Raw genomic sequence first — 24,827 nt, 5'->3', positions numbered from 1 at the left:
ACCCAACGTTTTTCTTTTTTTTGTCCAGTGTTTGTTGTCCTTTGTAAACAGTTCAACCAGGCAAACAACAACGAATACACTGAAACTCAAGATGGCTGGTAATTGTATTTTTTTTCTTCCAGAAGCAGTGTTACTTAAAAAAACCTCTTGGCCACACAACTGATCGATCAAATCATTTTCACGCTTATGCCAGGTCCAAAAGTATTGTTAGGTACAACTTTAAGAAAGTGTTAACTTTCTTTTAGTACAGCCACACATTTAGCATTTTGGCCATTTCAGTTAGATTGAATCTGTGGTTTCATTATGATATGGATTTTATTGTGTGCTGCTAATGTAAAACCAGAATTGATTTCCCACACTGCTGATGGTGTACAGTTATAGCAAAGAGCGGCATCCAGCTAAATTGAGCTTCTGGAGTTATTAGATGCTGTCGTTTAAGAGGATTTAATCTTCTGGCGCTTGCAGCGCAAGACCCGAGCTTTGACTAGAACATTTTGTTCTGATAGCGGAATAAGTTTTGTTTAGTTGAATATTGGTCAGATGTGCCCTTGATCTTGATGTAAAATATTCTTTCACGTTATTACAAATGTGATCGAATAAATTTTGGGTTCTGGTTATGCTCCAGGCATAGATATGTATTTCGTTCTGCCTACTCAAAGACATGCACGTGGCACTCAGCCCTTTTAATTATGCTTACTTAAATTTTAATCCATTATTGTACTACACTTCTGTACTGTCATGCACATTAGATATCGACATTAGACTTGCATGTTAATATTTTGAAATTTTTCAGATGGATATCGTAGTAAAAGCGTATTTGTGACCGTGTCTTGTAGCCCTTTTTGGTGTAAATGATGTGCAAATAGTGATTTTGGCCATACCATGGTGTCCAGTTCACTTAGTCAGTGATCCAGTATCCTTATCAAACCTTTTTTTGTTGTGTCCTATAACCGATCATGATCTTCCATCTCCCACATCGAACTGACATTGTCTGTTGCCATGTGTCACATGCTGTTGTATGCAGTGCTGTGGCAGTATTACGTTCAGTAGTACTGATGGACTGTGCAGTCAAGCATGCTCGAAGCTGACTGGATGCATTCTATAAAGGACTGTGATCTGGTGTTATGGATCTCCCCAATGAATAGCCTGTTCTATTTCCTGTCCTGGCCTGACACATCCTGTGCTGGATGGCAGTATTTAATCATGTACCTCCGTAACTATGACAGCACAGGCTGACTTTTCAAAAGTTGCTGTAAAAAAAAAAAAAGAAGTACAAGGGAATCAAATTAATTTTGCCCCGTGCCAGATAGCTCATTGATTTTTATGTGGGTGGTAAGTCCCTTGAAACACAGATCATAAACACGTGTCCTCCTTTCTTGTTCTAGCTGTAGAGGAATATATGAATATATAGTAAGCCTAAATTATTTATGCGCTAATCAAACGCATATCAGAAGTTTCAGAAATGTGACAGCACCACTTGTGAGCCAGGAAACGGTTGACACCCCAGGTACATTAATCCACGATCTGCTTTCACTGCCGTCTTGGATGTGTGGTGAAGGGCTCGGGCTGAGACTTTGGTGTGAGTGTCTCTTTAACAGAGAACATGTTGAAATCTGTATGGAGCAGCTGCATCACCTACTGTATCCCTGATACCGACTGCCATGGATCAGAAAGCCCCACAGGACTCCTCCAAATTGGCATGAAATTATATCTCCCTCTGACTGAGATAGCAGAAGCTCTGCCTGTCGTGTTAGGGTTTTTTTCTTCCTTTTTTCTCTCTCTCTCTCTCTCTCTCTCTCTCCCTCCCCCCCCCTCTCTTTCTTTTTTCTCCCGGGGCTCTGAAATGAAAGACTCACTTTGCAGTTTCAGCTCGTTTGCACTTCAAGTTTAAGAAAGTTCAGTTCCCATGGGGATGGGCTCTCTCTTTCCCGCTGTCTGCTTAATGTGTCCTGGCAAATTCGTCACACCGAGCCTGCAGCTAAAGAAGCTAAGTTGATTGGCAGGTACCCAGCATGACCGCTCCGTCCACGTAGGTTTACCTCGAGTGCGAGAAGATATTTTGGCAAGACTAGATTTAGATGTAGAATTAGCATTACTGTGTCATCAAGTGATTCTGAACAGGTTCCAGTACTTTCATACATAGCATACAACCATGTATTAGTTCACATAGATGCATATTCTACCATAGAATGCAGTCCTTGCATTTTGATGTCATCGCTGCAGTCAGGACTGGTGGAGTGAACTTGTTGTCAGCAGAAATTACAGTCGATGTGCACATGACTGTGACATACATTCCCGAAAATGCAACAATATTCTTAGTCATAGCTATATCAAAACGTGTGGTAGCTTCCGTTTCATATTAAGTCATGTGTGATATACAGTGGTGAGGCACTGAAACAGCCATGGACTATGGTGTGAGGGTTTAGGGAGAGGCTAACTGAAGTGATGAAAGCAGACCAAATGAATATGATGCCATATGCCAGATGTGATCATAATTTATTCTTTTAATCAGCTGAACAAAAGACACACAGTTTATGTATTTGTATATTTCAACATTTTAAATACACAGCTGCAAATGAATGGCACAAAGAAGAAATCATATATATTTATATATATATTAAAGTGCAAATAAATCACAAGGTTCAATCATGCTTAACATATGTACTTCAACAACAAAAAAAGAATCTTAAGGATTGATTGGCCAGTTGATTTGATTTTGATGCCAACCACCGATTGGCAAACATAAAACAATGGTTTTGATTAAAGTCATGTAGTGTAAATCAGAAAGAAGTGTATCATCTGGCAAAACATAACATCTACTGAATGCGGGGGGAATCATTTCAAGTCTTGATAGGAAAGAAAGGAGTACCATAGATATCCACAACGCAGGGAGCCCAATCCTTAATATGACTTCAGAATATAACCGCTCACAAGGGATAAATTGGTTCCAAACCCATGGAGTACCATTGCTTTTTTTCCCCACTGATTCTCCTGGGCGTGGACTGAGTTGTAATGCAGATGCTGACGCTACAATAGTGCCCAAATGCTTACTGCACGGTGTCCACTCTGCAATGAAATCCCCGGACTTCGTAGGAAACCGATCGATTTCCAACCTTTAAAATTTAACTAGGTTGGGCTGATTTGTTGTGAAAGGCAACTTTTTAAGGGTCTCACTGGTATCTGTTATTAGTTGCAGCAAGTGCTTCAATAAGTCACACCGACTCTGACAAGATACCCTTGAGTTCAGATCAGGACACTTTTCTATTCCCATTAAAGCCAAGAGGCCGCTTGTCATAAACTACCTAGGTTTGGGCACCCTCTCTCTAGTACAGACATTTGATTTAAGATACATTCTCAGAAGTTTACTAAGTCTATCAGGTCTTTGATTCATATGCAGAAAGTGTGAGGTGAGACTGAGACACCAAAGGAAATCGTAACATAAGTTCACCAGCAGGTGGCAATGGGCGTTATGCAAGAAACTACCCAGAAACAGAGTCATTTACACCCATCAAAGATCTGCCCTGTTAGGTTGCTATTTTTTCCCGCCTTAGCCTCAATCAAAATATTTCCCTGATAAAACATTTTTGAATGGATGTATTGGCTTCTGCATAAAAATACAATGAGCTGAATAATGAAATGAAGAAATTGTCCCCACTGTGGCGCTGGATGTCAAAGCAGAGTCTGACAGCATCGCACAGTGCGGTGAACACGTTGGTTTAGCAGCAACTGTTGAGTTCAGGTATTTTCTAGGCATTTCAAGGCATTTCAGAAACACCTATTAACCCAAACCATGCACAGTGAAATGTTCAGTGTTAAACCAACTCTTACAGAGTACATATGGTCCATGTTGGACTCGTACGTACTCTGTTAGAGTTGAATTAACACTGGACATTTTACTGTGTAGTAAATAAGCTATATAGGAGCCCCAACCTATTGAGATATGCTGATATCCGGTGATAACATAAAACAGGTTTTCTGCTGTTTCTCTTCCTGGTTGAGATTAACAAGTGCTGAAAGTTTAAATGCCCTTATATAGTGGTCATACGAGATGCAAAGTGCATTTTGAATTGAAGCATATCTTTACTTGAATAAACTTTGTGCTACGCAGTTATTTTCTATATTTCTGCTTTTATATACACTTTTCTTTATAATGCTTACATTTCTTGGCTATTTGAAGCAAGGATTTTACCTGATGAAGAAAGAGGAAAACAAGTACAACAACAACAAAAAAATCCCTATGTCTTCGCAAAGAAAAAGTAAAATAACTTTGGGAACCTTAGAAACAGACTGCATTGTCTGTGTTCTTCACTGTGTACATGGGAGCAAAGAAACTGCTACTGTATTAGCACTTGCATCAGCTGGTACAGACCTGATACAGAGCAAAACTATTTTTAAGGATTTCTTTTTTTACGGTGGAGCCTCATTTTCAAAGATTATTGCATAGTGTTGTGTGTTATTTACACTTTGCACACCATTTGGTATCGTAGAACAGAAAGCTGTCGTCTTTAAAGTCATGCTTGCCTCGTACACTATGAACCTAGTTGAATGTTAACCTTAGTCAAGCAAAAATTAACAAATGCTCACCGCTCACAGTTATATTTCTTCTGTTTAGGTCAACTTTGCAAAACATGTTGGAAATGATTACCTAAAATTCACCAAGGCAAACGTTTATGATTGAGCAGGCTCTTCACAAACACTGTATATTGCATAGTGTATAAAATAAATCCACCAAACACTTTGCAGTTCACTATTCCAGAAAGAATTGTCAGAGTCACTTGTACAGTACGATGGGTAAGTCACATTATCATTTTATCTGTATGCACTGAGCTGAGTTGGAAAATGTACACAAAGTCCCCAACGAACACAATTGGGATTTTTAAGGTAATAAACCTACACACATTTTAGTCCTCTTGACCCACACACGCAAGTTGCAACCCTTGATAAGTTGTTTTGGATATGGTCCCATATAACACTAGCGAAGAAGGTCACCTGACTAGAATAGCCAACGTGTTCCCCCATGACCAGCACAGAGTCATAACATGAAACCTATTCAGTCACCTCAGAAGACACACCTGGGAGGATGGCAACGTTTTAAGATTCAACACCAACCATACTTTAAAATCTATATCTATAACCTAAAACTAGCATACAAAAACTAATAACCACGGCAACTTAATAAAATAAAAAAAATTAAATAATATAGTAGGAAAATAAATATTAATAATATACCACAAGGCTTTTAAATAGTAATGTCATTCTCCTTATAATCAACACTGCAAGTCAGTGTATTCGGAGCCACCTCTCTATGTCATATTCGTCAGGGAGTGTGTTGTGCATCATTCCATAGAGGTGGCTTACATCTGCTTCAGGAAATGTTTTGCTCATTAGTTATACTACAGCTACACATTGCACATATAAGTGAATATAGATTCTTCTTTTTTTGGCAGAATTTGACAACACATTTCATAGTCCACCCTGTTTTTTTTTTTTGCACTGTAGGTTTTATAGTGAACTTTTAGCCAGGGATATTACGCTTCTATATAATCACCTGTTCTCTGGCATTGCATTGTGGATGCCAGATACCATGTTTCACAGCTGTTTCATATGGCAGTGGGGTCAGTCTTCGGTTTTTGGTGTTTCTGTAGTTAAGTCCTGCGTACAGCTTATTAAGCCCCACCCCCCCACCCCTAACATTTTAAACAGCCCCTACCTGTGGCATAGAACTGTATGGGTGACAATCCAGGGGTTCTGTTATAGCTGTAACACATGGAGGCAAATGGAACCTGCATATTCTGAGACAAACAACTGAAGTCATTAGGTACTTAAGAGAATGCTCATAAATAAATATTACGCTCATTATTTTACAGCACAGGTCATCTGTCTTACATCACCCATTCATCCGCTAGAGTATTTTTTTTTTTTTTTTACTTTGCTGTAATGAAAATACATACAAAATATTAAGTATATTATATAAGTGATCTATTTCAATTATGATACCTTTAAGTAAAAACAGCATTGCTTCAGATCGGCGTGTCTTTCCCTTATTTGTGGTTAAATGTAGCTTACACAGGTTCACTTACGAATACGTCAGTTAAACACAGAGTAAACTGCCCTTTAGGGTCCATGTGTTCAATAGATGTATTCATATAAGGAAGCTGTCAAATATACCTGACATACAAGCAGTTTTTACTTCAGGGCACATATGTGAACTGCCCTCACACACTCACGGGAGCGTTTATTTTTAGTTTAGTTTCGGTTTGTTTGCTTATTTTGCAGGAGTTACAGTGGACGTAGTTTCTGTGTTGTTGTTTTTTTTTTTTCCCGTGGTAATTATGAGCTGTCACCAGTGGCGCGCTTCTTGGCGTAGAGGCTGGAGTCCCTGTTGCGGAGGTTGGGCTGGGTCTTGAGCATGTGGGAACTGGCGGGCCACCTCCAGCCCCCGCGCGCCTCTATCCCAGCAGGCACGGCGGCGGACGGCGGGGGGCAGGCCTTGCTCTGCAGCAGCTGGAACAGCATGGCCATCTCCGGCCCCAGTCTGGACACCAGGCTGGCCCTCACCAGGTCCACCGTCTCCTCGTCGCACTCCATCAGGCTCTGCAGCAGCTTGCCGTAGAACCTGCGGGAGCATGGGACGCGGTCATGGGTGGGGCCGGGCTGGGGTCAGGCAAGGGGGGGGGAAGGGCCAGGGGGTGGGGGGGAGACGGGTCCTCACCTGTTAGGGAAGTGGCTGGGCAGCTGGGCCACCTCCCCAATGGCCTCGGGGTTGGATCGGGCCACGGTGCAGATGTCCAGCTTGCTGTAGCACTCCTCCTGCACCTCGGAGATCATCCTCTGGAAGGTGGAGCAGCGGCGGATGGTGAGGAAGACCTTGGAGGTGATGCCGTTGGCTATGCACTTCAGGCTCTCTTTGACGAAGGCCTTGCCCTGTGCCAGACACCCAAAAAAGAACCAGTGTCAGAGCCCTGCTCCTCCTGCCCCAGCATCGATTCTCAACCTTAACACACGCTTGGGTCAGAGGAGGCACTCAGCCCAGTCAGCAAAAGCTGGAATCTGCCCATGTGACAAACAGTCACATGCTAAGCATACTTGATATGAACTTTAGTTATACTTAAAGCATTCTTAAGTATAAAATAGTATCATTCAGGTATTCTTCAGCATACTGTTTTTTCACATGGGTAGAGGTGGAAACCTAGGTTGAGATGTTTTGGCATAAGCTACGACTAGGTTAACCCCAATATAGCTCAGATTTTACCCAGATGTAGCCTGCCTACATCCGAGTCAGCTAGAAGACTTTGACTTTTCAACCAAATGCAGCCAGGTTCACACCTGAACGCCTAGGCGGCACTTCAATTGCTTTTATCCAACTTTTCACCTCAGAAACGTTCGCTGGGGCGCCTGAGAGGGAGGCCGTACCTGAGTGTCGAATTTAGCAGCGCTGTAGAGGAAGGCCTTGCAGATATCGTGCATGCCGTCCGTGTCGCAGGTGGAGTTCTCCAGACAGGCGAAGGCACCGCAGCCCACCTGCAGGGCGCTGTTGAGACAGCGTGCCACGTCTGCTGCACACAGGGAAGAGGGGAGGTCGTCACAGAAGCGTCACGCCCTAACACCCCATGGATTCCTCAGGACAGCGAACCAACAACCGACACAAGCGCGACACTGGCCCTCAAGTGTTTCGATGAACTGTGTAGTGCATCCAGCCAGCTTGAGCTTTCTTGTCAGGCTGCCAAACCCACAATTATTTTTTGACAGTGGTCGGTCAAATCAGTTTTCCGTCAGGCCCTGTATAAAGGATGGGCCACCATGTTAGGTGATATCACTATCCACTTGAAAGGCGATTTATGAGTATTCCTGCACTTCCATTTTACTGAATGAGTTGTGATTTACTCAACCAAATACATCAAGTCACGTAATTTCAAGCTGGGACCGCGTGCCCTGTGGTACTCTGACGAACTGATCTTCAGAGTATGAGAGTACCGTGCGGCTCAGGGCTTTACTGACTGTCAGCTCTGGCAGGCGATCAGACTGCTTCCTTTACATGTGACAAGATGATAGCGACCCACACAACAGGTCAGAGCCTCTGCACAGCATACCAACAGGCTGTATCAATCAATCAATCAATCATCTGTAATCACAACACTGTAGTCCAACTGTACACAGCATGCAGTTCCAGATACTTCCATGGAGGCAATGTTACTGCTGTAATTCAGAACTCAGGCTGATGTATGCTGCACATGCTATAGCCTATGTACTTTTCTGGCAGTACATAAAAAGGTCTTTTTTTATAAAAACCCCAAATCCAGCAATGAACATTCCTGTTGTCCTAAAGGAGGGCAGAGACTAAAACAACACACTGAAGTTCAGCTTGTGGTCAGCCCAGTAAATGTTCTCAAGGGCTCTGGGTTTTTCCTGCATAGAGACTTCTGAGGCGGTCGCCTTGATCAAATTTTGTGCCGTCTGCACAAAATTCTGACCAGTGTCGGCATGAAAAAACATTATAAATACAAGCGTTGTGCACTGTAGATTTCTATCATTTGTAACTAAAATGATGGCATTACTCCGATGTGGCACTGTATCGTAATCGGCACAATGCCCCAGGAAAGGCTACCGATGAAGTAGGCAAAGTTTTCGGCCAGTGGTCGGGCTAGCCCATGGAATGCCGCATCTTTGGGACGCAGGACATTTCAAAATCTGCTTTCACATTAATGCACTTACATTCTGCGAAAAATAACTATTTTTCCATAGCCTAATAAGCCAACTCACAATAACAACACAATAAATGTATGATGTGTATAATTTTATGATGACACTTGTAACAGAAGCGGAGTAAAACATTGGGATTAGCAGAATGAAATGGGGTACAAGCAGTGCTTTGGTGTTCTGATTACTGTTTTATTTGACTCAAGTTGAGTAAGCTAGCGACACTACATGGCCAAAAGTATGTGGACACCAGGCATCAAACATCTCATCCAATATTATAGGCATTAATATGGAGTTGGTCCACCCTTTGCTGCTATAACAACCTCCACTTTTCTGGGAAGGCTTTAGACTAGATGTTGGAGCTTTGCTGCAGAGATTTGCTTCCATTCAGCCATAAATGCATTAGTGAGGTCGGGCACTGATTGAGCGATTAGACCTGGCTCTCCAATTGATCCCAAAGGTGTTGGATGTGGTTGAGGGCAGGGCTCTGTGCAGGCCAATCAAGTTCTTCCACACCGATCTCGACACAACCATTTCTATATGGACCTCGCTGCGTGACCGGGGGCATTGCTATGCTGAAACAGGAAAGAGCCTTCCCCAAGGTTTGCCACACAGTATCATCTAGAATGTCATTGCATTAGGATTTGCCTGCACTGGAACAAAGGGGCCTGGCCCAAACCGCAAAAAAACAGCCCCAGACCAAGGGGTGTCCAGATACTTTTAGTCATATAGTGTAGAGCATAACATCTTGTTTTCGACATTTCATTCAAATAAAGCTCTTTCTCTTTCAAACTCGTAATGCTACCAACAGCTGGGTAAATATTATGACCAGTAAAGAAACACAATTACCAGCCACCGAAAGACAATTGGCTCAAAGAAACACAAGTAATTCTTTTGTGGTTCAAGTCTGGGCCACCACCCTTTGCAATAAAAAAAAAATACCTCGGTATATCTGTGATTATAAAAGGTTGTTAACTTTTCCCCAGCATTTTGGCTCTTTTTTTCTGTGTCAAAAAAACGCTTAATCTTGCATTAACACAACCACTGTCAGCTTTGCAGATATGACCTGTAGAATAACTGATTTTTTCAGAGCGTTGGAGAATGAAGAGAGCAGGTGAAAAGACAGTAGTCATCATCTGATTATTACTGACAATTAAAAGTATAATTCACATTACTTTCAAGATGTGGTAAATGTCTACCTGAGAGTAATGAAACAACAGCCCTAGTGTACTGTGGATGTCCATCAGAGTAATGTAACAGCAGCCCTAGTGTAATGTGGATGTCTATCTGAGAGTAATGCAACAGCAGCCTTAGTGTAATGTGCATGTCTATCAGAGTAATGCAACAGCAGCCCTTGTGTAATGTGGATGTCCATCTGAGAGTAATATAACAGAAGTCCTAGTGTAATGTGCATGTCTATCTGAGAGTAATGCAACAGCAGTCCTAATGTAATGTGCATTTCTATCAGAGTAATGCAGCAGCAGCTCTAGTGTACTGTGCATGTCCATCTGAGAGTAATGCAACAGCAGCCCTAGTGTAATGTGGATGTCCATCTGAGAGTAATGCAACAGCAGCCTTAGTGTAATGTGCATGTCTGTCAGAGTAATGCAACAGCAGCCCTTGTGTAATGTGGATGTCCATCTGAGAGTAATATAACAGCAGTCCTAGTGTAATGTGGATGTCTATCTGAGAGTAATGCAACAGCAGTCCTAGTGTAATGTGCATGTCTATCTGAGAGTAATGCAACAGCAGTCCTAGTGTAATGTGCATGTCTATCTGAGAGTAATGCAACAGTAGCCCTAGTGTAATGTGGATGTCCATCTGAGAGTAATGTAACAGCAGCCCTAGTGTAATGTGGATGTCTATCAGAGTAATGCTACAGCAGCTCTAGTGTGGATGTCTATCAGAGTAATGCTACAGCAGCTCTAGTGTGGATGTCTATCAGAGTAATGCAACAGCAGCCCTAGTGTAATGTGGATGTCTATCAGAGTAATGCAACAGCAGCCCTGGTGTAATGTGGATGTCTATCAGAGTAATGCAACAGCAGCCCTGGTGTAATGTGGATGTCTATCAGAGTAATGCTACAGCAGCTCTAGTGTGGATGACTATCAGAGTAATACAGCAGCAGCCCTAGTGTCATGTGGATGTCTATCAGAGTAATGCAACAGCAGCCCTAGTGTAATGTGGATGTCTATCAGAGTAATGCAACAGCAGCTCTAGTGTAATGTGCATGTCTATCTGAGAGTAATGCAACAGTAGCCCTAGTGTAATGTGCATGTCTATCTGAGAGTAATGCAACAGCAGCTCTAGTATAATGTGGATGTCTATCTGAGAGTAATGCAACAGCAGCGCTAGTGTAATGTGGATGTCTATCAGAATAATGCAACAGCTGCCCTAGTGTAATGTGCATGTCTATCAGAGTAATGCAGCAACAGCCCTAGTGTAATGTGGATGTCCATCTGAGAGTAATGCAACAGCTGCCCTAGTGTAATGTGCATGTCTATCAGACTAATGCAGCAGCAGCTCTAGTGTAATGTGCATGTCTATCAGAGTAATGCAACAGCAGCCCTAGTGTAATGTGGATGTCCATCTGAGAGTAATGCAACAGCTGCCCTAGTGTAATGTGCATGTCTATCAGAGTAATGCAGCAGCAGTTCTAGTGTAATGTGCATGTCTATCAGAGTAATGCAACAGCAGCCCTAGTGTAATGTGAATGTCCATCTGAGAGTAATGCAACAGCTGCCCTAGTGTAATGCGCATGTCGATCAGAGTAATGCAGCAGCAGCTCTAGTGTAAAGCTGATGTCTTTTTGAGAAAGCAATGCAACCCTGGCGGGTATATGCACTAAATCAGTGTAATGTAGCAGAAGCCTGAAAAGTGTGTCAGAGCGGTTCCTGGCCTGGTGAGGGTTGCCACGCTTCTGCCCTCGCCAAATGGCACAGATTGGCCATGACGCAACCAAAGAACCTCTGCGCTGGCTCCCCCTCTCCTGACCTTGTGTAATTGCCACCGTGGCTTAAGGAGACCACACAGGTAAGGCTTGTTTTACACAAGAGCACAAGAATCATTTGGATTCCGGCAGACGATCTCTGGCAGGGCCTTACAAGATAAGTTTGTTCGCTTCATAGACTTCCATTGTGTAGCACCTGAAAGCAGGCCAGCGATATAAGGAGACATTATGTTTAATGAAACCTAAATAAAACCTGGCTCACTTACTGCCAGTATGACTGGTCATGTTCTGATATGTGCTGACTAGCATGACAGGTTTGGGGTCAGGACAAACATAAGCTCTCTGCGGAATCAATAGACAATGCAACTTCTTGTGTTCTCGGTGCGTTCACATTATGCAACCATATGTATCTTGGAAATAAATCTGCAACAGTAATATCTGCATAAAAATAATTTTACTTGCCCAATTCATTTGTACAATATGAATTCTTAGTGTGCAATTTATTAGCAGACACTATGTAAGGCAACTTGCAGCACTCTTTATTACTTACAGTAATTCAGTACGTTCCTCTTGACCAGCACTGCTCTGTGCAGTATGAGCTGATAATCCTCTGTTCAGCAAGTCCAAAAGCATGTCCACATCACACTGCCCTCTGGAAATACCTAAAATGTGTTCGAAATCCTGCATGTCTAACAAGCAAGCCAAAAATGTATGTGTTGCATATTAACTGCCATTACTCCTATTAAATATGAATTTGGCATGCTAATAGTCCAATTTCATGGCTTGTATTCAATTAAATTCAGTATTTTTGTAGTATTGTTGTAAATATGTAGTATTTTTCATGATGGTAATAGCTGCAATGTTATAGAATTAATGCAGGGAACTGCTCATCCATAAACAAGCACAGAACTGTTCCAGAATCGTTATGAAGGTTCCAAATAGCTGCAAAACAATTGTTCATGTATTTCTTTGTTCACCCATAACAGTTGCGGTGTAGAACTCTTGCAGTCAATGTCACAAACTTCACTTAAGTGATTCTGTATTGGGAGAGGATGGAAGGATATATGCTGCAGCCCTTGTCCTTTACAGATTTATCAGCAAGAAAATACTGTTTTAGTTCCGAGGCCCATAGAGATGCTGTCTCTTTAACTAAGCACTGAACCAACCCCCCCCCCCCCCCCCCCCCAAAAGGAAAAGCCTTTTGATTCTACAACTGTGTCATTTAAAGTGATGCAAGTGACTATTTTTTCTACATATTTTTATTGAATTACTGTGCAATAAATTAGACTTGGTAAAAGAAAATCGCAATATATTCAGGTGTTAAACACATCTTTGGTGTTAATATGTGTTGTTCATTATTAAATATGACATTTAAGGTTGTACACTAATCATGGAGAATCATGGAGTTGATTAGTAATACTACATGCATTTGTCTTTGAAAAGGTAAGTCATAATTTTAGACATGCTGTTACAAATAAATAGCGAGTATACTTGTGGTTGCATAATTGCACTGTGCAAACACACAAGTATTTAAGAGAAGAATTTTACAACCCCTGTGCACATAACATAATTCCAGCTCTAGATTTGATTCCGTGTAGCCCACTCTGCTTCCTGCTCGTGCATTCTGATGTTCTAGGATCCAGTCAGAATAGTTCAGATGAACATTTTCATCGTTATTTATATGCCCTCCCATCCTTCCATTAAAAAAAAAAACTCTGACTCGATTTACGGCGCTTGGCTCAGACTTCTCTCAGAGGGAGCTGGCAACAGACTGCTTCCACGCTTGGCCTTGCGCGCGCTTTCATCTGAGACGCGCAGCAGAGTGGCGACACTGACAAGCCGCAGTGTGCTGGACCTCACCCTGCTATACACACACGCGCACACATTTCGCTCCGTACTGCATTAGAAAAACGGCCCATAAAATATGAAAATATAATTAAAATCCACGAGCTTTTGCAATCCAAATTTCTGGTACCGTGTTATAAACGGATCGAGACGATATTCCCTGTCCATAGGGGGGCATTCATGCATGCATCTGCTGTTTCGGTTTTTCTGTTTTAATTTAAGGCTCTATATTACGCATGTTTGCTACTATGGCAACTAAAGAGATATATTCCTTTCCCACTCCATGTAGATTTTGACTATAGTGCAATAAATAGGCGAATGTAAAGCGTAAATTATAAATACCAATGGTGATCAAATATCTTCCTGCAAAAATGTAACAAATTGGCACATAATCCACGAAATATCAAACCATCACATGGAAAACTCACTAGAGGCTTAAACTGGCCATCATCCAATGACCGAATCCGGTTGATATTAATATATCAGCAGGCTAAACTCCTGGTTTAAACCAATATTTATTTCAAATATATATTGCCTATTAAATATATACCAAATATACATTCCCTTTAGCTATTTACAACCTTTACCTCTTTATCACACGCTTGACATATTTAAGTGACAAATAAGGAGCTAATATATCAACTGCTGACTCATTTAAGAGTTTTGCGCTTCCTGCAGCGACTCAACTGGCTTTACAGTGGAGTGTCTTATAATAACTTTCACACTTTTGAAAACGTATGTTTTAACAGCTTAAAACATGTAAAATCATGTAGATTGTCATTAGTAACCTATAGGGGTACATTGGTGCACATAGTGTAGAAATCACGGTAAAACTTTATAATGCAACCATTAACCTTCCATCAGTTAGGGAAAAGAAAGCATACTGTACGATAAAGTCTGTTACTTACAAGGGCTGTTCGCAGCGACGCGTGTTCTCCTGGGAGAGAAGGACTCGTTCTGATCCAGTTCGTAGGCAGACGCAATGAGCGCGAGCAGCGTGAGAAGTCCAGTCTTCTGAAGCATTGTTTATATATGTTAAGAATCTGCAGAAAAGGAATAAAGTCTCTGCACGATTTCTACTCCGGGTGAAAATGTGATCTGTTTAGTCTAATATTGTCTGATTTTATAGGTAGGCTATGCACTGTGAAGGCTTCTTCTGGGCTTTTCTGTGATACTGTATAGTAATATATTTTTTCGTGTGCATGTTGGAAGGAGCGCAGGTTCCAGTTTATATAGGCATTCTGTATCAATGATAATGTGCTACACATCACGAGCCTGCGGGTTAGTCCAATCAAATCACAGCATCTCAGAGCCATTCTCAGTGCCGGTGACCGCTTTTAATTGATTGAATATTTTCCACTAAATTAAAGTGACTTTCAGAAACTTTTTTGTGGCTATCTTTAGCCATGATCTTTACGCGTCTAACAATGCAACTCTTCACTGGTCCTTTCGAGCATTCCCTTAATAAACAGGCGTGTAAAATTACATATATTAAGTTTTGCTATCTTTTATAAACTATGTTCGCGGTAATGTTCGGGGATGTATATCAGCAGTATTATATTGTATTTTGAAGTAATGTCTTTGCACAGGAGAGGGATTTATGGGTATCTCAAGAAACCTAGCCTACAACCTCACTAATAGTTTATACACAGAAATATGTATTTTGTCTATTCATTTTTTCAGCTACATGAACATTATTGATTTATTGGCGACAGGGGGTGGGTGGTTGGGGGGGGGGGTTAATCGATTAAATAGAAGGATATTAGGAAATTGTCGTATTGTATGCACACCTACACATTATACCAAATGCATTTCTGAATGTCATGTCTCAACCGATTCTGTGCTACCGTAGTTTTAAGAACGAAAAGTGGGCTACTGCCATAAGTAATTATAAATAGGGTTAGATTCTCATGGTATTTCTTAGTCATCAGAGTTACATTGATTTGTAATATGTTACAGCTTGACGTGCGCTCTGATTACCATTACAGTGTCGACTTGTAAACGGTTAAAATACAGATAGCTCTTCGTGTCCAAGAATAGATTCTATAATTCAGCCCACGTTTGGTTCTGGTTAAATGACAAGGAAACTACAAAAAAACGTCAAGGCTACTATTGCGAGCAAATTCTCAATTTAGATTCTTCTACGTTATTTTTGAGCCTATATTGTCGCTCTCGTCTTTTGAGCTCCAATTCGCTGTATACCGGTGTTTCTTTAAACAGTTCGCGTGCTGCGAACGTGATCCTGATCGTTGGCTAAGCACTGTCAGGAGACTTAACCTATTGAGAACTAGAACAGAAGTGTCATGCGATAGTTTTGTCGTCCTTATCTACGTTGACAGCAGTGCTATGTATTTTCTTAATTTCCGTTTAAATTGCGTACAGGGCTTTGGTTTCAAGGTAGCTCACAATCGGTGTGCGATTTACAAGCCAGTGTCAATAGTCAAATGCACGGAGCTCTTTCGTACTTAAAATGTCTTAGAAAAATACCATCTGAAATTATTCAAATCGTTTGAGCTTTATCGCATTGGCATTTAGCGGAACCGTAGGCTACTTATTAACGAGACCTTTGTTGTTGTAATAGGCTAGACGAACTGTGGTTTACATCGAGATAAACTACTTAGTTATTGACTTAAATCGTTCGGCGTTTGGAAAGCCATCACTGTTGATTTAATTCTCAACCGTTTCAAAGTTCTTAGGGCAGAATCAAACGGCGATGGGAACTAACCAGTCTACAACGAGAAACGCCGGCACGTGCAGTGGTGCAGGACTGCTGAGGATTGAAGAGATATGTTTCTATATCATGTTCACACGCAGTGTGTCAATTCCGTTTATCTGTTCAAACACATTTAAACTCAATCTGCAGTTCTGGGCACGTTAAAGTAATATACATTCGTGCTCTGGTTGGATGTATATGTTTATTTGCCATATGTCTATCTAGCCTGGCTCTGTATTACTGCATATTACAACATAGGCGGCACCACTTTTGCGCATTTACACGTATTGTGTCCCATTCATACGACTGCTGTGTGTTTTCCTTGAAACCGTTCATATTCCCTTATAAAGCTACGGTAGCCTCTGGCTGATCTAAAATTTTCACACAGAATGGAAGCAGTAATAATCGTCTCATAGAGACATGAATGAACATCCCGTTTGATGGAAAATTCGTATAATTCCCTTTGATGCACCGAAACACTAGGAAAACACAACTGTATTGAAACTGTTATTGCAATTCGAACATTAAGTATGTAGGAGTTGTAAACTCTGGAGTGTGTCGAAAATACATATTTTGAAAATGCATCGTATTTTATTTTATTATTTTTAATATTTACTGAATTGACATGATTGGAATTTATTGGCGTCTCACATAGGTAATTGCCATGCATTTCCATAGTATTTTAAATGTGAAACTCACGACCTAACTCGCTTCAACAATGCACCCCGCCCCCCCTCCCCATCTGAACATACCTAAGCTTTAGGGTTGTACTCAGTTGTAGTGCAGTTTGTTCTAAAATTTACTAAGTTCTTAGCTCATAATGGAAAAGAAGCAGTTACTTGAATTCTTTGTCCATTGAGAGTGCAGTGCAAGTCTGACAGGATTGAACCCCGACCTTTGTGATTGTAACCATAACATCCTATTACAAAATCTGACTTCACTTCTGCTTTGAAGTGATTTCCCTTAGCTTATCACTGTGCATTGAGCAATTAATCACTTAACCTTGCTGAAGTATTGTTCAGTCATGGAACAGTGAAAGAAGGGCTAGAATTTTCAGAACTCATAAAATCAGAGCAAATTTCGCCCAGTTATTTATTTCTGTTGCTAAAAAAGACAAATTGCATGGATGCAGTCCAATGGAACATTGGAAAGAAACCACAATTCTGGATGTCTGTGTGTGTGTGAGCGCGTGCGTATGTGTGTGCATGCGTGCGTGCGTGCAGGCATGTGTTTGTGCTTGTGCAAGTGCCCTGGATGGCTCAGGTCAAGGAAATGTTGCGAACACAAAACAGAACAAACAATCAAACAAATGAAAATCTCTATTAACATACCCCCTCATCAGTTTTAGTAGCTCTGGTGATACTGTGCTTTCATGTCTAAGAAATCAAATTAGCAGGAGCTAAACCTTTTTTTTTTTTTTTTAAACCATGCACAACCCTGAAAAGCCAAGGACACAGAACTAGCTTCGATGAGGGTGAAAAGAAACACTACAACATCTTGTTCTGCTTAAGAAATTGAAGCACTTAACCAATTTAATAGCTTTTTTGTCTTTTATGTAGCCACTGTTTACTGGAAAATTCTTTCAGGGCATACGGTCCCCTTCCCCATCCCTTCCACATGGGACTACAGACACATGCATCTGTGCGCATATACACACGCATGCACACAAGCGCTCCTTGTCCCATTTAAGCTAAAGAAACGAACCATACATATTTACTCTGCATTATATTTTGGACTAGTCTTGTTTTTCTTCTTAGTAGCCTATTTCAAAGAAAAAAACATTTCAAATGCTTTCTGAAGGGCTGTTTTGCAAAGACGGCTTTGGCCATTTGTGGTGTGACAAGTTTTTTTTTTTCTTTTTTGTTTAATCCGAGAGCATCATTATGAGCTGGAAAGGTTCCAAAGCTCTGCTTGGCAACTAGCCTTCATTGGGGCAAGGCCAGTATGGCAGTCCAGTTACAGTTACGACTGTGGCGACGACTGGTTGATCTGCCAGGGGTGGTCTTCTGTCAGGAAGAGATGCTGAGGTAGCTGTTGGCTCATGTTGTTACACTGAGTTTTATGTTTCCAAAAGTGCTTTTGATCAGTACTTAGTAAGTTCATCTATTACAAAGCCACTGTCTTGTCTCAAGATAAGGATACCTTATGGTGATTCAGCCTCTTTAGTTTTCTCATATTACTGAAGTGCTATACACAACAAAGTAAGTTATTACTATTGAGGTGTACTTTTGAAACTGATAAACTGCCTTGACCCTCAGCATAACTGAAAATGTAAGAGAACCTGTTGTATTTTACACATTAACATATGTCAAACGTGCCATTTTACAAAATCTAACATTTTACTGTTTACTGTTCCAGAGCAGTTGTTGACTGTCTCACAGTGTAACAACATGCCAGTGGACTGTGTGTGATATTTCAGTCTAAGGTCCTCATGAACTACTAACCCACGTCAGAAGTCTTTCAGTTGTCTGAATACAGGGCAGGCTGGATAGTTATGAATACTTTTGCTTGGCGGGTAGATTATTTCGTATATTTCCAAAACTTGTATAGATTTTTTTTTTGTTCTTATTTTTATCGCACATGTACTGTACAGTATGCTCCATTGTGGGAGGGAAGTGGACAAGGTTCAAAGACAGGGCAAATCTGCTACAATGACCGAGTATTTGCTCAACTAGTACGGCAGCACGTGGAAGCTTTGCATAGTTTGCATCAGTGTGCATGCAGTCTGGCTGCCTCTTACATCATGAGGTCATTTACCCATTGTTCTTTCTCAGATGGTTAATGGTCTAGTACAGGTACTTGCCTCAGCTGCTGTCTAGCAGTTAATGTAATGTTCAAAACAACATTAAACAAATACTTGCTGTGAGAAGCTAAAAGTCAGGAAGGTAATTGAGAACAATTACCTTCTGAACAGTTTTACCATCTGAGGAGTTTGGGTCTGTGTGGAAAAGACCACACACATGCATGTATGTGCCTGCACGCTGACACACAAACACATACAAGCACACGCATGTGTACACGCACACACCCACACAAATACAAACACCCACATAAACACAAACAAGCACATGCACACATGTATGTGTACACACACACCCACATAAACACAAACAAGCACATGCATGTACACACACAAGCATGCATGTATACACACACAAGCATGTATGCGCATGCACACACACACAGACACACACACACACACACACGCCTCCACACAAACACACACACACAGAAAAACACCTGCATGCACTCATGAAAACATCCAACAAAGACACTAAACATTATTCTATGACTAAGCTATGGTATTTCCAACTTTATTTGTACTATTCAATATTTATACAAGTGTAACCAGCGACAGACCATAACAATGACCCTGCTTTTGTTTTGCAGAGGAGGCAGCCCCTGTGCACATAAATATTTAAATGACCCACTGGATCGCAGTCTTGGTATACATACTCCACTTATAATGCTGGGTGGCCTTCCATTGTCTCAGGTTTGAGCAATGCGAGTAAACTGTAAGTCTGTCCATGTCCACTAGAGGGACTGGGTTGGATACACATAGACAAAGAACAGGTGAGAGGTGAATGGAGGAGGAGACACAAGTAGTTGCCGACATGCTTCACCAAGGAGGCCGTGCCATAATTTAGAGGGACCTTACAATAGGAAGCATACAAAATTCTCAACATTTCTCAACACAACTCCCTGGAAAAACACACTCTCTGGGATGACATGACCAGCCAAAACCCAAGAAACACTGCAATAAAATTTCTGTCTCATTCTTTGCTGAATCTTTGCTTTTTTACTTTCCATCACCCTGTGGTGCTCTGGCCAAGAACGAATCAGAGTACCAGGAACAGTAAATCTCTGCTGTTGACTTAGGAGCATTGATAAACCAAGATGTATGTCAGGAACGTGCTGAGTTAAAGTAGACCTATAGTCTATCTATGACCATAAAGAATGTTGGCCAATGTTAATGCATCAGTTTCAGTTTTGGGCGGCTCCGTTACTGAAATTGAATTCTTGGGCCAATTAATTCATCTCCATTAACCAGGGGGATGGAATCACTGGGCTGTTTTCCTTGACAAGGAACATCCAGTCCAAACAACAAAAAAAAAGAAAGAAGCAAAATAAATATTTGATTAGTTAATACTGTTCCCTGTGTATTCTTGGTAAGGATTTGGTGTTAAATTAACTTTATACATACATGCCAATGACAGCATTTACATTATTAGTTCAGCCCACTCTCCTGTTGTAAATAATTGTAGTGTTTTCCCAAATATTTCAGTGTATTTCGGGTTTGATTACGAGGGGGTCATCGGTGTCTGAGCAGGAAGGCTTGCGCTGGAGTCTGTCCCCGAGCAGGTGCGTATTTTTAGTTGAGGATGTCGCTGGACTGTGAGGCCAGCCTCAGTCAGGGTGCCCGTGCTGCCGGCTCGCTCTGCATGCCTCTAACAGACAGTGACACGACACTGGCGAAGTCACGCGTGCGAATGCACGGGGCTCACTCTTACGGGGCGACCTTTCTGCTCCTTCCCTGGAGTCCTGCGTTTGTCCTCGCCTGTCCCTGCCGTGGTGTTGCCGGCGTTTCAACAACCTGCAAGACTGTTGCCCCAGCAAGGTAACATGTCTGAACATTTTAATAGAGCTGGTGACACTGGAAAGTTAAGAATGTCCCCCCCCCCCCCCCCCCGCCAGAGATGATCAGGCTATTATTGCAGAGAGGGTCTGATTTAAAGTCTGATGCCCCTTTAAAACTGCAAATAAAGAGCAGGAAGTGAGGAATATGTGCGTCACACTGCAAATGGAATATGAAGTCTGTTTTCGTGTGTGTGTGCGTGTGTTTGTGTATGTGTGTATGTGTGTGTGTGCGCGCGTGTGTGTATGCGTGCGTGTGTCTGTATGCTTGCGCGTGTGTGTATGTGCATGTGCGTGTCTGTATGCATGTGTATATGCATGTGTGTGTGTGCTAAAGAAACCCTTCCGATGATCAGCCGCCTAAATGGAAGACTCCCTATCAGCGGGGTGTGCACTGTGCTGTGGAGCCATGGGTCTGGGCACCTTGGAGGGGAGCCGCTAGATGCTGGGAGTGAGATAGCATGGCGCTCAGCGGCGGGCTGCCCCCCATCAGATAACACACACCAATGCTATTAACAGGCAGATGATTGAAAGGCCGTTTTCAGCGTGGATACGGGGAGAGGAGAGGAGAGGAGAGGAGAGGAGAGGGGAGATAATGGCACTGCAGTACAGTGCAGCTGTATCTGAGCAACTCACACTCTTCCTAGGGAGGGTGCGAAAAACTTTCAGCCCCTTACATCCTCTGTGCTCTGCGGTAAAGGCTCTATACTGTAATACAGAAAGTGTAACTGCCCTTAAAGGAATTCATAAAATAACATCCTATTGTCCTGTGTTGTTTTGTAAAATGCTTCCATACAGGATGCTGAGTGTTGGGCCTGTTTGGATTGGCTGTCGCCCCATAAATCTCAGCTTGCGTTCACAGCCATCAGCGTTGGAATTGTTGTGAAGCTAATCCTCCCTTTCAGGGCTTGAGTCATTCTCAGTGTTGTTTTGTCTTTTCTTTTTTCTTTTCTTTTTTTTTACCCCAGCGGACCCTTTGACTTCGTATAGAACAGCTCTGATGTCACGGAGGCCGCAGGTGAAGTCAGACAATGAGAAAAAAACTCAATTAAGCCACAGAAATATCGTAAAGAAGGGAGGACTGGGATTGCAAATGGCCGCCTATTGATTGTGCTGCCCCGATGCTCTCGATATGAAAGCAGACGCTCAATGAGGGAGCAGTGCCCTTTTTGTCATGTGCAAATGCTACGGAGACGTGAGTCAGAGTGAATCAGTGCAGTTTATTTCATTGAGCTCTGACATTTCCGGGAGGAGTGGATCTATTCATTCAAGCGGCCCTGTGAGATTAGACGTTTTATTTGTTTATTTATCTTTTCTTTTTACCAGGAAAGCCCCATCGAGAATGAAATCTTTTATTTATTTATTTTTTTTTTACAAGGGGGACCTGACATAAAACATGAAGTCAACAATCGTCTTGCAGTCAGTGCGCCATGAATTACGTGTTTAAACTCAAAGCAATATAGACGGGCCCAGCTGTAAGGCGAGGAGAGCCTGAAAGCCATCTTTCTGAGTTCAACTGCGGCCACCACATCACGAAAGTAAAGGTGACATTTACAGGAATTCAGTTGTGTTGAGAAGGATGGCCTTATAGATGTATATACACAGTAAAATGTCTAGTGTTCATTCAAATCTAACCAAGTACATATGATTCCAATAGGGACCAGAGTCTGAACACATGTACTCTAAGAGCTGATTTAACACTGAACGTTTTTACTGTGTAGAACATTCTGTATTTTGGTTTAGGATTTCAGTATTATGATTGCATCACATTATTTCAACAATGTCCTGAATGACCTGCAATGTAAAACGTAAGTACATTCACCTGTTTTATATGGGAAGTATTACCAAACCTGGCTAACAACATTACCAGACCAGTGAATATATGCAACATCACTTACATTGAGCATACTAACCACATTCTAATCACTATTCATTCATTCATTCATTCATTCATTCATTCATTCATCCATTCATCCATTCATCCATTCATATATTCTAATGGTAGGACACATGTTAGAGCTCTACAGTGTTCCTTTTGCTATGTGAATCTTTATTATTGTACGGGATTCACTATTCACAAAGTGTTAGGGTTTACAAGTAGTTGAATTTTGAGACAATAGCCTAGCCAATACATACAGTGTCTGTAGTGCTGAGACAAACCATCAACCTGGATGCTGGGGATTACTAAGAAATAATTATTAACTAACAATGGGTCATTTGTAGAAATGTAAAGAGCCTAACTTGTGTTATCAAGCCAACAGGTGTTTACAATTTTCCAAAATTGCTTTAATAAACGATCCCTCTTCTCTGTTTGTAAATCTTGTGCCCCTGGCATCAGATGGATCGTGGCTCGTAGCCATACAGCCACAAATCATGGCCGCGTTGCTTTATGTTGTGAGGAGAAGTCATTTAATTATTCCCGATTGTGCTACTTTCTTGAAGTCTGTTACATCTGCATTTCCCCTTCACTCTTGTTAACACTGTTATTTATATTTCTGGACTGGTTTCACTGCAAAATGTAATTTTCCTAGTAGAAACATTTTAATTAAGTCGCAGGAGATTAGACTTTTAATCTCATGCGACTTGCAATTTATGCGTTTGTTTTTTATTCAAGGCTTTTCTCATAGATAAAATGCAGATGAGGAAAATATCATTTGAAGAAACTGTTTTTTCAATTTAATTAAGATTATTTTAAAAAATACAGTCCGACCTCCTTTCATTTTTTAAAAATTTGGGCAGGTAGAAAGCAGAAAGGGTAACAGATAAATGGGGGATCACAGCACAGAAGGCTCAATGGTGGAGGGTTGAACCCCAGGCCCTGTGGTGGAACTTGTATTCTGTATGTCTTGAGAGTTGGCCGCCCTCCAGACTGTACCGCAGGTTTCGCTTTAAGATTATCTTGAACAATAATGTAGTGTAAGATATGAAGACTTGTTTTCGGAAAGATCTTTTGCAAAGAAGATCTTTTACAAAAAAAATGATAACGCTATGATATTGTACCATGACACAGCCGCAAGTAGATTTCTGTCAGCATCAGTAAAGGGGAAAAGGCAGTAATCACTCTGCAGAGCAGGAGAGCAGCCTTTTCCATTATAAAAACCATTCATGAAGGGTGAAACAGGTTTGGACGGTTCTGTTGCCATGTTAAGTGGCAGATATTGATGATTGGTCACATCATCTTAAGCGCAAAAACGACTGCATTGGGACGTCTGCTGAGGTCGGCCCAGCAACACCACTCAGCCTGGCAGTGGTGAATATGACTGAACAACCAAACCAAGCCACTGCCGTTGTTTCCCAGGCCCTAGTGGCACTGCCCTGCCTAATAGGCCTTCTCACTGAGGGAACTGAACCCTGAACCCTACTCTTGCACTTCTATGTGCTATATGAAGGTGGTTGAGCTCGGTTTTATCATTAGCACGACCTACAGTTCTCTTAAAGAGGGCAGAAGCTGAAAATCCCTTTCAACATGGCAAGGAGTGAAAGGAAAATCAGTCTGATCAGTTTGAAACTGCCTGATGCAAAGCGTCAGAGAGTGCAGACAACTTTCTAGGAAGAAATAAAAGGAAAGGTTTCCGCTGAAAAGCTATCATTCATGCTTTCTAAGGTAATAAAGATTAGCCGGGAGTGGTAATGGATGTCTAACTCACAGAGTGACTGGAATTGGAAATCGAAAGGTACAGGCACTTTTTAAAAAAATGTTGAAATCTCTTAAAGGAGTCTGATGTCGAGTAGATGTGCGGTGCGGTGACAGAGAAGAGAGTCCAAGTTACAGATGCAAGAAGCACCTTTTTTACGGATACAGGAAAATGTGGGTCTTTTTCACATATATAAATAGGGGTGAGGAGAGTCAATTAGCGGGATCAGTATCCAGTAGGCTATGCAATATGTTTGATGCTGAAGGCAGCAGCTAAAGACATTTGACTTGCATCCATTTTCACAGAACTACATATTCCACAGTATGCAGATACCTGCTTTCTTTCAATATTA

The 24,827-nt window shown here is 41.6% G+C and overlaps 1 protein-coding gene across 2 annotated transcripts; it reads right to left on the bottom strand.

Annotated features, from left to right (window-relative positions):
* Nucleotides 1-4,646: 4,646 nt before the first annotated feature.
* stc1 (stanniocalcin 1) lies at nucleotides 4,647-14,705 on the bottom strand. 2 transcript variants are annotated; one of them, XM_035435767.1, is made up of 4 exons: nucleotides 14,401-14,705; nucleotides 7,414-7,556; nucleotides 6,713-6,924; nucleotides 4,647-6,616 (listed from the first exon to the last, which is right to left on the bottom strand). In XM_035435767.1, exons 1-4 carry the CDS (start codon nucleotides 14,513-14,515, stop codon nucleotides 6,331-6,333), a joined length of 756 nt encoding a protein of 251 aa, XP_035291658.1. In that variant the 5' UTR covers nucleotides 14,516-14,705; the 3' UTR covers nucleotides 4,647-6,330. The 2 variants fall into 2 exon arrangements, with proteins under 2 accessions (XP_035291658.1, XP_035291659.1); XM_035435768.1 differs by having other exon boundaries at nucleotides 7,414-7,553.
* Nucleotides 14,706-24,827: the final 10,122 nt, after the last annotated feature.

This window comes from Anguilla anguilla, chromosome 10, assembly GCF_013347855.1.
Source record: "Anguilla anguilla isolate fAngAng1 chromosome 10, fAngAng1.pri, whole genome shotgun sequence".
Lineage (NCBI taxonomy): Eukaryota > Metazoa > Chordata > Actinopteri > Anguilliformes > Anguillidae > Anguilla > Anguilla anguilla.
Note: the sequence above shows the minus strand (reverse complement) of the source record. Positions and strands in the feature narration are given on the sequence as shown.